The sequence below is a fragment of the Rattus norvegicus genome, chromosome 1 (genome assembly GCF_021556685.1).
Source record: "Rattus norvegicus strain SHRSP/BbbUtx chromosome 1, alternate assembly SHRSP_T2T, whole genome shotgun sequence".
Taxonomy (NCBI): domain Eukaryota; kingdom Metazoa; phylum Chordata; class Mammalia; order Rodentia; family Muridae; genus Rattus; species Rattus norvegicus.
The window spans coordinates 74217073-74235202 of NC_141534.1; the positions used below are offsets into that span (position 1 = coordinate 74217073).

General features: G+C 35.0%; 1 protein-coding gene across 1 annotated transcript; it reads left to right on the forward strand.

The window, feature by feature from the left end:
- The first annotated feature begins 669 nt into the window (after positions 1–669).
- Vom2r17 (vomeronasal 2 receptor, 17) lies at positions 670–16096 on the forward strand. The gene is made up of 6 exons (NM_001099491.1): positions 670–866; positions 2761–3052; positions 3391–4203; positions 5997–6224; positions 13248–13371; positions 15177–16096. The coding sequence occupies exons 1-6, from the start codon at positions 670–672 to the stop codon at positions 16094–16096; spliced, it is 2574 nt and encodes an 857-aa protein (NP_001092961.1).
- Positions 16097–18130: the final 2034 nt, after the last annotated feature.

The window sequence follows — 18130 nt, forward strand, 5'->3', positions numbered from 1 at the left end:
ATTGTGGTTCTATGATGGAGTTTGTATAGTTTTAGGTACAGCAGGATCAAGACATTTCTGGATTTGTTTGTCATTTTTTATTCTGAAGACATAAATGTGCTTACATAGCACAGATTTGTTTAGATATTCTGTACATATCACTGCTGTAGGATTGCCAATACTTAATTCTCAGTGGATATTGAATGTTTTAAACATGACACTGCTTATACTTCCCCGAGGATATGTGACGCGATGGCCAGTTTATAACCCTGACATCAGAATTTGTGAGTTCTTTCTCAACCCTTAATACCTGTCAAAGAGTAGATTAATTAACCAAATTCAAATAAACAGATTCTTTTTGGGTAGAAGTGGGACCAAACTCCCATAAATTGGAATCTTTCCAGGGACCTTAATTTCCACAAACATGTGATGTCAGCCCTCAAGTTACACCATTTTCATCTATATATATCAAAGAAGTTTATCACATGCACTGTGGATATCAAATGAAGCTCCTCATGAGACATTGTCAAAGATTCTTCAGGGATGAGGAAACACCTGTAGAAAAGGAAACATGAATACAGGTATAGCATCTTCTTGGCCAGTGTAGAAGATGGGGATAACTGCTACTTGTTTGCTGATCTGTGAAGCAATTAACTATCAATACTGCCCAGGCTCAGAGCAGGAAAAAATATGCTCACCTTCATTTTACTCTTCTTTCTCCTGAACATTCCACTCCTTGTGGCTAGTTTTATTTATCCCAGGTGCTTTTGGAGTATGAAGAAGAATGAATACCAGGATAGAAACCTGGGAACAGGTTGTATGTTCTTTATTCTAGCAGTGCAACAACCTGTGGAAAAAAAGTATTTCAGTCATATTTCGAATATACAGTAAGTACTTTTGTATTTTCCATATAAATGACATGATTAATATTTCCATAGTCTGCTGAGGGTGAAGAGAAAAGCAATGCCAAAGATATTTTGTACTATGTTATCAACTTGCAAACAAGAAAGAACTACAAATTCTTTTAGAGATGTAATGCTCTATTACCACTTTAAATTGACCTAGGGTATGTTTTTGCCATCAGCCTCCCCACATACCGGGATGGAAACTGGGCAATAAAAAAAAACTCCAACCTTTATTTACCCCATATATCCTCCCCTAAACAGGTTCCATAGCATAGATGTCAATGGTTTCTTAACCAAGGAAACACTATCAAATTTTTGTGAGTTTATCCTACATTTGTTTAGAAAAATGGCCATAGAGTCCTCTTTTCAGAGTATAATTTCTATGGCATATGCTAGAGGCACTAATTTTGAAAACACCCGTAGCTGTAAAGGGCTTTCATATAGCTTTCAGTTACTTTCTTAAATTTCCTCCGTTTGGTCCCCATTTATGAACTAAAGCTGCATCAAGAATTGATGTAAGAAATCTGTTTTCTGAGAACTTCATATTTTGATCTGTATAACTTCACTGGGTTTTATGTCTTACAAAGTCTAGTTCTCTCTATACAAAAGAGGAAATGTACTGATTATAAAGAACATGTTTTCATTCTTTGAAAAGTGATATATTACTAGTAGTAGTGACTAGTTACTTCCCTTATCACTTACCTAGGTGACAATTTGACATACTATGGTTGGCAATGCTATAAAATAAGGATATAGAAGTTGCGTTTTAGGTCATATTTGCTTTATTATTTTTACCTCATTATTATTCCTACCTCTCTGTTATTAAATCAGAAAATTTTAATATTTAGCACCTATGTCTTTTTTTAGTAATTTTACAAAGTATAGTTGCATATTTTAGCAGTTTGGGCACTATCTCCATTTTGATTCTGTGGACTTCTGATAATTTTTTTCAGAGAAAGTACTTCAGACCACAAAGTCACTCTAATGACTCAATTACTGTATGTTTCTTAATGTTTAATATGTAGGAGTCAGTGTTTGATTTTTACAAGTACTAGTCTCAAACTTCTGTAGTGTGTTACTAAAAATTTTAAAGATATTTTTCTGTGTATTTATAATCAATATTTTAAAAGTTTTGTTTTTAATATATAAAAACACGACCGATGTGCAGTTTCTAACTGAAATAAATATATTTAGCTGTTAGTGAAAAGTAGTAAAGAAGTAATATATTTAATGTTGATTAGTCAGATGTTTTAAATAATTCTGAAACGAGTTATTATGCTTTTTAAAAACATAAACAAAACTGTATAACTCCATTGCAACTGCATTTTAGAAAAAAAAGAGGATTTAAGATAAGGATGATTATGTGGGGATATAATAAATGTATTTCCTACTAATGAAAATGAATTTTAGCTACGTGAGCCAAGCATTGCCTTAAAAGACTGCTCTGAACTCAATTGTCATTCTGTTACTGACTTTGCCATTATAGGAAATTTCATAAAAATACCATATACTTAATGGCTCACATATACCATGTATTTTTCATATTTCTCACTAATTTCAGAAGAATATGTGACCACTTTTTCCATTTGGTCAAAGTGAAGTGTGACTTATTTATCTTATTAGCAAATATTCTAAAACAAGAGAAGCAAAAACTATCTCTGTGAGAATATGAGAGTTGTACATCTCACTTATGGACTCCAATCAACATTTCAAGGCTTTATGAGCTTCTAGCTTCTATAGTTATGTCAAACACACTACACTGGTCACTTCAGTCTTTCAGGGTAAGGGCAATAAAGGCAGTACAGGATTGTCCTTCTTTTGACTGCAAATGAAATCTGTAAAGTCCTGTCCTTATAAACACTGTAACCTTTTACAGAATACCTACTGAAAACCAAAAGTATCCTCTCGCCTTGGCTTTTTCCATGAATGAAATCAACAACAACCCTGATATTTTGCCAAATATGTCCTTAGCATTCAAATGCTCAGAAGACAGTTGTTATTTGGAATCCCAATACAATAGTCTCTTTTCTTTGGCTTTACAAAATCATGAAATTCTCCCTAATTTTATCTGTGCAGAAGACATCAAGTGTGGAGTGGTACTTAGCGGACTAAAATGGGAAACAACAGTGACACTTCATATAATCCTAAACAATTTCATGTTTCAGCAGGTAAATGTGTATGTGCATGCATGCGTGTGTGTGTGTGTGTGTGTGTGTGTGTGTGTGTGTGTGTGTGTGTGTGTATGTGTACATGTGTCTGTATTAGGGGCATGGTGGAAATTCATGAAATCAGACATATCTTGAAGCCATTATGACCTTATTTGGCCTAATCAAATCTGTGTGGTTCAAGGGTACTTTTCAGAGTCTCTGTAGGGGCTTCTGCATGTTCTCATATGAAATTGAAATGAGGGAAGTGATAGATAGCTCAGATTTCTAGAACTCTACAAAAATGTGTTTATACTTTTTCAGGATTTCATTCTACCTCATGATACTTTCCTGTCTTCTAGTTCCGTCAGCTTACTTATGGACACTTTCATCCTGCTCTGTGTGATCATGAAAATTTTCCTCATCTATATCAGATGGCCTCTGATGATACATCTCTAGCCCTTGCTCTCGTCTCCTTCATAATTCATTTCAGTTGGAACTGGATAGGGTTGGCCATCCCCGACAATGATCAAGGAACACATTTTCTCTCTTATTTGAGAAGAGAGATGGAAAAAAATACAGTCTGCTTTGCCTTTGTCAACATTATTCCAGTCAATATGAATTTATACATGTCAAGAGCTGAATTGTATTACAGCCAAATTATGACATCATCCGCAAATGTTGTTATCATTTATGGTGATACAGGGAGTACGTTAGCTGTGAGCTTTACAATGTGGGAATCTCTAGGTATACAGAGACTATGGGTCACCACCTCACAGTGGGATGTCACTCCTTTTAAGAAAGACTTCACATTTGATAATGGATATGGAACTTTTGGCTTTGGACACCGCCACAGTGAGATTTCTGGTTTTAAATATTTTGTTCAGACATTGAACCCTTTCAAATACTCAGATGAATATTTGGTAAAGCTGGAATGGATGTATATTAATTGTAAAATCTTAGAAAATAAATGTAAGACACTGAAGAACTGCTCCTTTAATCACTCATTGGAATGGCTAATGACACATACTTTTGATATGGCCGTTATTGAAGGGAGTTATGAAATATACAATGCTGTGTATGCTTTTGCCCATGCACTCCATGAGATGACTTTACAAAATGTTGATAATCTTCTCCTTGACAATTATAAAGAACAAAATTATAACTGCAAGAAGGTAGTACTTCTTCCATTATATGATGTTTCATGTTATCAATGTCTTTAAGACTCTCTTAGATGCCTAAACCAAATGTACTAGAATATATATTATAAAATAGAATGATTTATGAACCCTTTTCCCACTCTTCATTTAATTCTATTATTAGTCTGAAAGTCTATTGTAATGGGAATGTAATAGAAGTTATAATTTGTAAATGTACAACTGTAATTTTGTTTCAGATCACCTGAATTTAATCACATATTTTTTTTCTTTTTCTTTTTTTTGGAGCTGGGGACCGAACCCAAGGCCTTGCGCTTGCTAGGCAAGTGCTCTACCGCTGAGCTAAAAGCCCAACCCCTCACATATTATAATACTGAAAACATATTCAATCTTTCCTTATGAATCCACTCAATGTTGAACCTTATTCATTAATTGCCAAATATATTCTAATCACTGTAGGTGATTGTTTTAGCGAGAGATTGCACCTTTTTTTTGTTCCCATTGTAGTCTAGGGACATAACTTGCTGCTCTGAGATTATTTACAGGGAAAATACTGCTTAAATTCAGGTTACTACACGCCTGTGTGCTCCTGTATGTGGGTGTATATTAGTATTTTTCTGTTTCTGTATAGTTGTATTTATACACATACACATGAACCAGAGACAGGTAACATTAGATGACGCATATATGTATTTCTGTATCTTCATCTATGTCAGTCTATGGCAGTTAACATATATTTGTCTGTGTTTCAATTACTTTTTGTATTGTTGATTTTGTCTAAATTTATATTCCTGTTTATATTTATCAATGCATGTGTCTATATTTGCTTGTTTGGTTTGTGTGGTTTTGTGTATGTTCTTTTATTGATACTCTGAGTGTACACAGGAAATAGTGCTAGAATTCAGTTTACTGCATTTATGTGTGTTTATGTGTGTGGATATATGTTACTGTATATTCTTTGAATATCTGTGTTCATTTCTACATCTATGTTTATGTCTACATACAGATGATGTAGAGAGATACATAGTAATAGATGATTCAGATGTGTGTGTGTGTGTGTGTGTGTGTGTGTGTGCCTTTTGTATACATATATTTTTTGTCTGTGTCAGAGAACAAAAAATTTGACTGTGTTTCAATTACTTTCTGTATGGTTGATTTTGTCTAAGTGTTTATTCTTACTTATATTTATCACAGCAAACACACATTTTCCTGTGTGTTTTCTGTATAGTTCTTTCATTTAATCATTTCTCTATCCTGGTCTGTGTGTCTTTTTATGAGAGCATCAACTTGTCTGTGTGCCAACGTCATTCAGTGAAGGTGTTAGTATTTGTTTTTGTCTACTTATGTATATTTTTTGTGCATGTTTTTGCATGTGTTTCTATGTGTGTACCTGTATAATTATGTTTTGTGTTTCTGTGTTGGTTTGACTTTCTTGATGCATATTCTGGCTCTGTGGGTATCTGTATTTTCATATGTGTATTTGAGCATATATGTGTATGTTTGTGTAGTAAGTGTGAGCTTCTTCCTTGTATATAACTCTGTAAGAAATCCAGGCTGTCTATTTTTCATATGTTCACATGTTTTATACTACAAATTCATGTTTGATGTCTGCATGATGTTTGTGCTTCTTTGCTAAATTCCTCTTAGATAATTGAAATTACAGGAACATTATAGTTTTGTTTATCCCTTAGTTTTCATTGAGGTTTTCCACCAGCATACTCTCAATAAAGTTGCCTTTAAGATGAAACAAGAATGCATTTTCTTACATTAAGGAATATAGTATATTTTACAGTATGGTGCCTGTCTTTCAGGTTTATCCCTTTCTGAGCAAGATTCAATTCACAAATCCTGTTGGAGACACTGTGAATATGAATCAAAGAAACAAACTGAAGGAAGAGTATGACATTTTCTATAATTGGAATTTTCCACAGGGACTTGGATTTAAAGTAAAAATAGGAATATTTAGTCCATATTTTCCAAAAGGTCAACAGCTACACTTACGTGAAAATATTTTAGAGTGGTCCACAGGAAGTATACAGGTGGGTTCTGTCTAACTGTACTGATTTAAATTAGACTGTTAAGAATGTGTATCCTACCTTCCTTGAATCTGGTAAAATGTAATGATTGTCATGCAAGAGACCAATTTCTACCCTCCTAAACTATGTTTCTTCTTTTTATTTTTTCAGATGAGTTTTTAATAATTCACTGAGAGTTTCTAACATGCATATCATGTAGTTGCATCATATCAGAACCTGTTTCTTGTCTTTACCATTAACATAAAATAGTTTTACAGAACAATTTGATATTATTTCCAGTAAAGGGAGCAATTCTATTAGTGCTACTTTTACTACTACAGAGTGACTTCTAGTCTTATAATGAACCTCTTTAAAATATGCATAAATCTCTGGCTCATTGTAAATTCGACATAATCAAGTCACCAATTTTTATTATGTAATTTTAAAGTCTATTTAGTAAAGTCCTAAATTTCCAACACCTCTAGCTAACCATACATAAACATGTTATGACAATTTTATTTTATGAACTGTATCTTACTTTTCCTGGTTTGTTTAAAATATAAATATGGGTGTTGTTTTAATGAATGTATATCTGTGGTACACCACCATTTTGGGTATATATGGATGACTGAAGAGTATTCGAATCTCAGAGCATTTGCAAGTGCTCAGTACTACTCAGTGGGGGTTAGAAATCAAGTTTGGGTCCTCTACACTGGTAACAATTGTTTTAGAGAGCTAAGGCTTGTTGATAGCCCTTATTCATACCTTGTGAAAGATAAAGATGACTAAGGTAAACTTTTCAGCCTCATTAATTATGGCATAAATCATTCAAACAAACAAGGACATGCATAGTTTCCTTCTCAATATGGGGAAGAATTGGTAACAATAAAGTTTGCTTTTGAGGAAATTTTAAACTTAAATATCTCATATACATACTACATATAGTATAGGGATGCATTCTGTTGTGCTTGATTTTAATGTGTAATATTGAAAATGCCCCAAACAAAGTTGGTTTTAAGTCTTCGTGCTTGAAATGAAGTGATTTCCAGTTTGCTCATAGTGTACAAAATTTATTGTTGATGTTTTTCCCAATGCAATTAAGAATATCATTCTTAGGAAAAAGAACATAAAAGGGTAAAGTAAAGTTACAGAGCTAGATATACGTAAAAAAGATAGCATTAAAATCTCTTGTGTTTTCCACCAGGCCCTACTTGACTCTTACTAACACATTCATTGAAAAACTATAGATTTTTTTTAAATCCCACCCGTGTTCTATTCATATATATCATAATCCCATTGTGGAAACTAGTAAATAAAAACAGAAAAACATGAGAGAAATATGATTCAAACCTTAGAGTCACAAACCTAATTTGGAATATAGCCAAGGTTATACTAAAAAAAGAATCAAAAATGATTATAAGAATGTTAAAAAAATCAAAGAATGAAGTAACCACCTCTTAGAGAATACAATGAATTTATCAAAATTTTATTAAACACTGTAGGATTATATGACAAAGAACATGCAGAGAGTTATAAAATAATGAGCAAATTTCAAACTAAAATATGAAATGGGAAAACAAAATAAAACAAATAAATACATTAGTGAAAAGACAGACAAAATGAATATTCCACGTTCAAGATAGCATGACAATACATGAAGACAAGACATAAGAATTAGAAACCTCAAAAGATGACACAGATTAAAACAAGGAAAAAATGAAAATCACAGTGACTGAGGGAGCATGATTAAAAGATCAAATGTAAAACCTAAGGGAACAATACAAGTAAGGAAACACTATACTTATCAATAGTATATTCATTATATTGTAGCCCTACATTTTCAAATTAATATGGGGTATGGATACCTGTCTAGTATCAGCATTTAAAAAGCAAATGATAAATGTTAAAAATGAAATATTTCTTGACATATTTAACTTTTTTTGTGGAACAAAGGGAGGATATGAAAGCTGCAAGAGATAACTCCATAGGAAGTCCTTCCATGCATGACAGCAGGTTCCACCAGCAAAACTCATTTTTAAATGAAAGTAGTTAATGAATTAATTCATTTATTATCTTTATATCTGAACACCAATTTACACTGCTTACTCTACTCCTACTTCTAGTCTTTCTCCTATTATTCCCCTCTTTCCCATCCAATATTCCTTCCTTCTTCAGAAAGGGGAGCCCACGATCATAAATCAATTTACTTTGGCATATCATATTGCACAACAACTAGGCACAGTTTCATGTTCTCCTAATGGGACCAGGGGAGGCAGCAGAGAAGGTAGTAAGATTCACAGGGCTCAACATTTTGTCTTCATATTTTTTCCTCTTGGTATTTTTGTTTCCCCTTCTAAGAAGTTTTGATGCATCAACACTTTGGTCTTCCTTCTTCTTGAGTTTATTTGGTTTTTAAATTGTATTTTGGGTGTTCCTAGCTTGACCTTTTGGGGTTATATTTGCTTATCAATGAGTGCATAACAAAGTACATCCAGAGACTGCCCCACCTGGGGGAATCCATCACATATACAAACACCAAACACAGACAATATTGAGGATGCTAAGTGCATGCTGACAGGAGACTGATACAAGTGTCTCCTGAGAGGCTGTACCACAACCTGAAATATAAAGTGAATATAAGGTGGAAGCTCACAGGCAACCATTGAACTGAGAATGGGGTCCCCACTGAACTAGTTAAAGAAGGAATGAAGTAGCTGAAAGGGTTTGCAACCCCATAAGAAGAACAATAATAACAAACAAACATCCCAGAGCTTCCAGGGACTAAGCTACCATCCCAAGAATACACACCAACAGACCTATGGCTCCATCTGCATGCTTAGCAGAGGATGGGCTTGTTGGGCTTTGGTGGGAGAAGAGACCCTTGGTACAGTCAAGGCTCAAGGCATCAGTGTAGGGTAATGTCATGGCTAGCGGGTGGGAGTGGGTGGTGTCAGTAAAGGAGCACTCCCACAGAAGCAGGAAAAGAATGGATGGAATAGCAGGTTTCTGGAGGGGAAACTTGGAAAGCGGATAACATTTAAAATGTAAATTTAAAAATCCTAGAAAAGACAAAATGTAAAAGAAAAAAATCACAAGGGCAGACAACAAAATCAGACACAGGACCTGCTACTGCTTTTAGGTGCCCCCATATAATGACCAAGCTTCACAAGTTTACACATGTTTAGAGGATGTAGTTTAGTCCTGTGAATTTTTGTGGTATGTGGTTCAGACTCTTGTGACTTTGGGTTCCAGGTCAGTTGATATGTAGGATTTCTTGTATCCTTGATCCCTCTTGCTCTTTCAGTTCTTTGTCCTCTTATCCAAGATTCCCCAAACTTTGAATATATTGGGGGCATTGATTTTTGAAATGGTTTCATCACTGGCTGGTTGAATTCTCTCATATGATGATTTGCAAGATTCTTGCATGCAAATATTTCAGAATTTTTTAATCAGCATCATGGGTGAGCTTTCTCTCTTGGCAACATTTTCAAGCTATCCCAGTCATTGGTTAGTTATCTCCTCATCCTCTGCTATATCTTTATTCCTGCACATCATTTGGCAGGGTAAATTGTAGGTTATGGATTTGTGGTTAGGATATTGTCTCAATCCCAACACTGAAAATTTTCTTGGATTTTGGAGATGGCCATTACAGACTCCATATCCCATTTTTCTAGGAGGGTTAGCCATGGTTATCCTCATAAAGTTCTGGGAGTTTCTATTGCTCTAATATTCTAGCATGACTCAGATTTGCCACCCCCATTTTAGTGCTCTCTCCAAACAACCTGTTTATTAGTCCTCCCCTTCCTTTCTCATCCCATCACACTCCCACTCAGTCCCCAAACCCACTCACCCACCATGTCTACTCTATTTCCCCTTCTCAGGGAGATATATGTGTCCAACCTTGTGCCATCTTTGTTACTTAGCTTCCTAAGTTTTGATCCATGTAGCATACCATTTATATTTTTAAAGGAGTAGTATTTAAAAATATATATTTAAAACATTTAGAGACGTAACTGCCAACTCAGTTACTGTATCCATTGAATTTATTCCTTGTAGTTAAAGGAGACAAAAAAATTTCAGGATGTACACAATTACAAAAATCATACCTAAACAATGAGCACTATGAAAGTCATTATAAGAACTCTATCATATTTAATACTAAGATGAACACAAGCGATCAAAATAATGTATAAACACCACTCGAGTGACAGGAAAAACACTTTAGAAAAATATTGAATATTGAAATAACAACTAAAATATAATATACAGAATGTTTTTATTGATATTTGAATGTTTGTGGCCACCTGTACTCAAAAATCATAAAAAAGAGTCTAGTTTATTTTTCACATAATTTTTATTGATTCATTCGAAATTTCATATCATGCACCATGATCATATTAAGTCTCCAGGTGTCTCATTTTGTTTCTCAATCATAGCACTGCACAAAAATTTATTTTAAAAAATTATGGTTAAGGGGTTGGAGATTTAGCTCAGTGATGGATCGCTTGCCTAGCAATCGCAAGGCCCTGGGTTCGGTCCCCAGCTCAGAAAAAAAAAAAAAAAAAGAAAAAAAAAGAAAAAAATTATGGTTAAAAGTCCAATTTTGTTATTTACGCACTCACAGAATGTGAGGGTTTGTATATGCTTCACCCATGTATTGGCACTATTTGGAATAGTAGCCTTGTTGGAGTAGGTGTGTCACTTTGGGTATGGGTTTTAAGACCATCGTCTTCCTGCCTTTATCTTTTGTGGACATTCCTGAATCTTGATTAAGAACTTCCAACAGACTTCAACATCCCAACTGAAGGATCAGGTCCTTTGTGTTGTAATATGTATTAATTAATCCTGCATCTGGTTTGCTACCTGCCTCAATGATTTTTGTTAGCCAATGAAACACACATATAGACTTTATATTTTCTTATGAATTAAAGAGCACAAATGCTGGGTCACTGCCCTACCTCCATGCTGTTAATCCCTACTTATTACTTATTAATTCTATATTCCTTTTTAGCTGCACGTAATTCCAATCAGACAGCATTCTGGGGCAGGTTTTCTTGGCACAGAGTCTGGGGCACTTTCCTTGTATTTTTTACCTTATGGGAGTCAGCCTCTCCTCTGTTGGCACTCCAAGTATCCAGCAGGCAGACCTCTCCCTTCCTCCTTCTCATGGTTCCAAGCCCTGGGAAGGCTAAAACTAGAATGTTTTGGTCCTTCCCAGCTATTGGTTCTTGGTGTCTTAATTTACAAATGAAATCCAACTGAGGACAGATTCCAAGAAGCTACTTGAAGACACTGTAGTACAAGCAGGTTTTTTGGAAACATACGTAGCATTCATAATACAAAAAGCTACAGCTGCACAAAAATGACTTTATTCCATGGTTCAACATATGCGTATCAGTTAAGTGTGAAACATCACAAACCTAAATTCAAGGATAGAACTCTATTACTATCCAAAAGCATTCAGAAAAGACTTTTAATAAAATATAGAGTTCATTCAGAATTTTTAAAAGGAAAACGAAAACCTGACAAACTAAGAGAACACATGTTGTAATAGTAAAGTTTTCTATGGTAAACTTACTAACGACATTCTACTGTATGAAGAGGAGGATCAAAGGATTTCCATTAAAACTAGAAATGTGGTTAAGGTTTTGTAGTGGCACATGTATTTAATCTGTACTCTTTGAATTAATTGTCAGGATAATCTCTTTCCACTCATGGCTAGTCTGCCTTTTCTATTGAATCTATTGAAATCAGAGAAGAAATGGATATTCTGCCTCAAATTTAATTAGCAGAATATAGATGGGAAAATGTGTTTTTTTCAACTCAGCCTCAAAACAGTGTTTAAAATCTAGGTATTAAATCACATAATTAAAAATAAATATATAAAAAGAAGGAAATTAGTCTGTCCTTATCTATACAATAAGTTGAAATCTACCAATACGACATATTTAGATCTTGTTTCACCAAAACAAAATATTAAAAGGAGAGTTGTGCTTAATCATATTCCTGGAAACCATCACAGGATCCTGTGTGTACTATTTCTGTGATGGCAACATCAAATGGCACAAGAAACAAAGGATGCAAATTCAGCACGCAGTATCAGCAAAATTATAATGCAGCATATAGACACCCATCACCAGAGTCATTGTAATGCCAAGACTTTCTTAATTTAGGAAATAATTTTAAGCCATGTAAATTTTCACCATATTTACCAGCTTTGTAAAGACTTCTCTCTTAGGAAACCCTCCATCTTCCAGCTCACTATACAGGAACTCAGCATCTCCTCACCAAAATGCAATAGTGGTGATCATATACAGCTGGTTTATTCTGTTTCCACTTAGTTTCTTAAGATTTGTTGTCCTAATGTTGTTGACATTATTTTGGTTATCAGATATTTGAGATTGTATTTCCCTGGTTTTGTATGCCTTTACACATAATTGAATACTAAGTTGATGTAATTGAACACTAACTATAAAGAAAGTGAGGAAGAAAAGTTAGATTTGGCTCATGAGTTACAATCAAGGGAAGACAAGGTCTGAATAATGCAACTTAAACAAAGTCACTCAAGGAACTCTGCTTACTGGCTTTTTCTTCATGATGTGTAATGTACCACTGCCTACAAGGAACATTGCTCTCACTAAGCTGGGCACTCCACATCAATTACCAATTAAAAATATTTTTCACATATATGACGAGAGACTATTCTGATGGAGATAATCTCTCTATTAGGATTATTTGTGTGTTTATAATGTACTCTGTGTTAAGGAGATGAGAATTAAATAAAATAACCAGCTTGCAATATTTGCACTGGTTGCATACAAGACACTACTACCTCTTCATCCTGAATTTCATGTTGATGGGAAACAATTCAACTTTACCACAATTTTTTCCTTATATTGATGACTGTCATACAATGTACTATGTAAAATCCAGTAACTTCGTTGATTTATTTAAAATAAACTCATTCATATCACATGCCTACTTAACACAATTACAGAAGGGGTAAGTAAAACACCTGCTAACAGGACATATCTCTTTTTCCTTTAGATGCCAACCTCTGTGTGCAGTGCCGATTGTGGTCCTGGATTTAGAAAAGTCTGGAAGAATGGAATGCCAGCCTGTTGTTTTGACTGCAGTCCCTGCCCAGAAAATGAAATTTCTAATGAGACAAGTGAGTTTTTCCTGCAGGGATAGGATCTTCAAATGGATTATTAACTGGAACCCATATAGGAAATGCTGAAGTGTTCTAAAATAGAACACTATGGTAAAAATATGTATCACTTTCCCAAGTTAGTCATTATATGAAAACAATAACTGAAAATATCTTTATTAAGACAAAAGTAGAACTTGTCATATATCTTTGACACATCAAAAATTTATTGTAGATAACATATGCTCAAATAAACAGTTTTAATAAGAAAAATATAGTGTTAATGTGTTCTAGAGAAGATCTTTTCTCGTGATTAATTCTCTCTCAAAATATATGTATTTCAAGAATCTTTAAAACATTTATGTTATATTGTCTTGATGTATGTACCATTACATAAGTTTATGAACAACTATAAACTACAGAAGGACATGGAATACAGAATAATGCACGTGGTTAGTGGGAATTAAATCAAAGTCCTTTGTAAGACTAATGAAAAAGTAAATGATAATTTCTAAATTTATTGGAAACTGTTAAGAGTAAGATAGGAGATTTGTATAATAAAGACACTTTTTGATGAAACAAATCCATTTATTTTAAAAAAAATTTTTCAGAAACTTATGTCTTTATTATAGTAGAAACTTTTAAAAAATGTTCAATGTTATTTGAATGGAGGAAAGTGAGAATCACTGTTTTCACACCATGTATAAATATTAGGAGTTCTCTATTCCATATTAGTATACAGAGCACGTAGTTAATATTTCCACAATAGAATACATTAAAATGGTTTTGTCCTGAAAGGAATTAGCCACAATTTTTCACATGGTGTTGCATAGCCGATATTTGTCAAATAACTAGTCAGGATTTACTAAAGTCAATTGACAGCCATGCATTTATCACCTTTTTTTAGGGTGTCAACTTATATAATTGAATAGAAGTCCTTAAAGTATTTTATGGACAGTAAGATGACTTAGCAATTAAATCCTTTCCCACTAAGTATCATGAAGTTAGTTTATTCCACAAACCCATATAATAGGAGGTAACGAACCATTTCTTTTCTGATATTCATGAAGTACTACACATAACATACGCATCAGTAATTCAACAGGGATATTTGTATACTCCTGACATTGGTGCTGGGAACAAAACAAAAATACTCTCTAAGATTAACACATTCTCTTCACAGCAAGCTAAATTCCTATACCCTGAAACAAATTAAATAGTGGCTGATAACTAAAGCATTATTCCATATAAAAGACTTCAAATCTTGAAAAAAATATTATCCCTGATTACAATTATGTAATCATTTGGTCAAATTGCAATCAGATTTTCTAAACATATTAAGGTGGGTATTAGAGAGCATCTTACCTTCAGTGATAGGGTTACAGCCTTTTATGATAAAGTCTCACATTGTATTATTATAGTCAAAATGAGACAAAAGTAGATATGATTTATTTATTTTTGCTGGTAAAAAATTGATATCATGTAAACGTCAGTTCTTATTCTCAACCTCATAGTTGAACCTCATAATCCAAATTACTCTCAGGTTCATGAAGCATTTCTTATATTACATATAAACACATTTAAAAAATATACACCCATGATAAATGATCACAACAGTATAGCAAAATAGACAAAAAGGTTGGTAGCTTTCATTCTCCATACTAACAATAAACATTACTGAAATCAATTATGTTATTGCCCTTAACTGATCTTCAATGTATTGGCAGCAAACAGATTCACATATTGAAACACTTCTATGTACTTAAATGAAATATCCTGACAGTAAAATTGTTGAAGCTGCACTAATAGCTTCATTTCTCCATCAGATGTGGAATTGTGTGTCCAGTGTCCAGAGGAACAATATGCTAACCAAGAGCAGAATCACTGCATTCACAAAGCTCGTATCTTTCTCTCTTATGATGAACCCTTGGGGATGGTTCTTTCCTTAATGGCCTTATGCCTCGCTGCACTCACAGTTGTGGTTCTTGGAGTCTTTGTGAAACATCACAGAACTCCCATAGTTAAGGCTAATAACTGCACTCTCACCTACATCTTGCTCATCGCACTCATCTTTTGTTTCCTCTGCCCCTTGTTCTTCATTGGCCATCCAAACTCAGCTACCTGCATCCTTCAGCAAATCACATTTGGAGTTGTGTTCACTGTGGCTATTTCCACTGTGTTGGCCAAAACAACCACTGTCATTCTGGCTTTCAGAATCACAGCCCCTCATAGAATGATGAAGTACTTTCTTATTTCAAGGGCAACTAACTACATCATTCCCATTTGTACTCTCATTCAAATTATTGTATGTGCCATCTGGCTAGGAGCTTCTCCTCCTTCTGTTGATATTGATGCACAGTCTGAGCATGGTCACATCATCATTGTTTGCAACAAGGGTTCAGTCACTGCTTTTTACTGTGTCCTGGGATACTTGGCCTGCCTGGCCTTTGTGAGCTTCACACTGGCTTTCCTTTCCAGAAACCTTCCTGTCACCTTCAATGAAGCCAAGTCCATGACATTCAGCATGCTGGTGTTCTGCAGTGTCTGGGTCACTTTCCTACCTGTTTACCATAGCACCAAAGGCAAGGTCATGGTGGTTGTGGAGATCTTTTCCACCTTGGCTTCTAGTGCAGGAATGTTGGGATGCATTTTTGTTCCAAAATGTTACACAATACTGTGTAGACCAGACAGAAATTCTCTTCAAATGATCAAGGAGAAGTCATCTTCCCACACTCACATTTTATAAAGTCTGACTGACACATGCATAGTTTGTTCATAATCACCAAACATGAGATTACATTGCCATATATATTTTTAGAATGACTGTCACTGTTCCCTTTGATGATATTGTGTAGCAAGATCATGTCTACTGAGGTCTACCTTATCTCCTATAATCTTCCACCATTTTCCACATCAATCCTCCTCTTTTCCAGAAAGAGGTAATAGAATTTTGAAACAGTCTCAGATCCAGAGTTCTTCTGGGAAGAGAAAAGAGAAAGAATTATTTTTTCAACAGGTTGATAGAATATTTCAGGAGAGGGGTTGACATCACAACAATATAAATAAAGCCCTGCTCTTGTAAGGAACTGATTCAATAATCAATCCCACCAAGTACTATAAACTACCAACTGTAACTATTGTTACAAAGGATCAGATGGTTTCTTCTGGGCTCCAAATTTGCCTGAACTTATTTATGCACATAAATACACACACACACACACACACACACACACACACACACACACACACACAAATTCCATAAAATTTAAAAAAAAAGAATATTACAAAGACTTAACACTGGCAGTCTGCTCTTCAATGTTCAGAATTACAGGAATTTACAGAAAAAGGATGGGACATAGGTAGATATGACTGGGTTTATGTTAAGGCATTTTAAATAAGAACCGGTACTTTAAGTGTATCATAAAAGACACAGTTGTGAAATCTTCAAGGACAGCACTACTTGTTGAAATAATCTCCATCTGTGGAATTTATAGGGTTTTGTGACAAAGATCAGTTCTGATACCAGAGAGGAAACTGAAGCAGGCAGCCACTAGTTGTCAGCACTGACATCAGCTAATGGAGGTTGCTTCAGAAATCAGTTGAGGTTGATTGTGGCAATGAGCAGTTAGAGAAGATAAAAACAGGGAAATCAAATATTCACACACACACACACACACACACACACACACACGCACACACACACACACACATACACTCACATGTAAAAGAAAGTACATATGTGTAAACTCACACAGAATAGTTGAAGCAAAAGCAAGGTCCAGTCACTTGAAATATGCAAATATGTACATATAGACAGACACAGACAAACACATACATATATACATGTTAAATGACTGGAGCAATGCTTCAACCAGCAGACTTGAAGTATTTCACATATAAGCATATATGCATGTAAATAAATATTCAGATATACACATGTACTGGAGGTTGGGTGGAATAAAGTTCCAAAAAATGGGCCTCAAGAATTTTACATATAACATACAGACATATATAAACACAATTGTTGGAAGAAGCAAGCTCCAACATACCCAGCAAGCATTACATGTACATACATATAGATTTGATGGATGGAACGAAGTTCCAACAAATTCTCACAAGAACTTTATATATGTACATACATGTGGGTCAGTGAAATGCAGCCTGGTTCCCAGTTGATCAGAGGTTTGAAAGCCCAGTGACCCTATAAAAGATGGTAGGCATTTAGACTGACTCCCAGTAAACCAGGCCAGTCACAAGTCACAGCCCTCCATAGAATTTTGGCCATCAGTTACTTAAGCCCAAACACCTCCACAGATTAAAGGAAGTGATTACAGGTCACAGGGACTCAGAACAGATTTCTATTATGTGACATAGTCAAAGACTTGGAGACTTAGCCAATAAACTTTCCTTCCCAGAAACTCCTCCCTGCAGGCCAACCTTGAAAAGAGGGGTATGGTTTAACTCATCTGCTTTCAGCCATGCCAATAAATGCCTTAAAACAATGGACTGTTTCTTTTCATTGGGATCCACCATGGGGAGGCACCGAGAAGGCCTTGGTCTACAAAGCCACTGGCTAATCTCGCTTAGAAGTCCTCCCTGCACTGCCAGTCTTCCCTACCACCCAGCATACAGCCCTCCACAGTGCTGCCTTGAAGCCAAAACTTCTCCCCCACAGGACCAACCAGAGTGCTATCCCTCTTTTACTCCTTGGCCCTGGGCTAGATCCAGCTTGTGGAGTCCCACTCTGTTCTCAGCAATTCTAAGGCATTCAGTGAGAGTA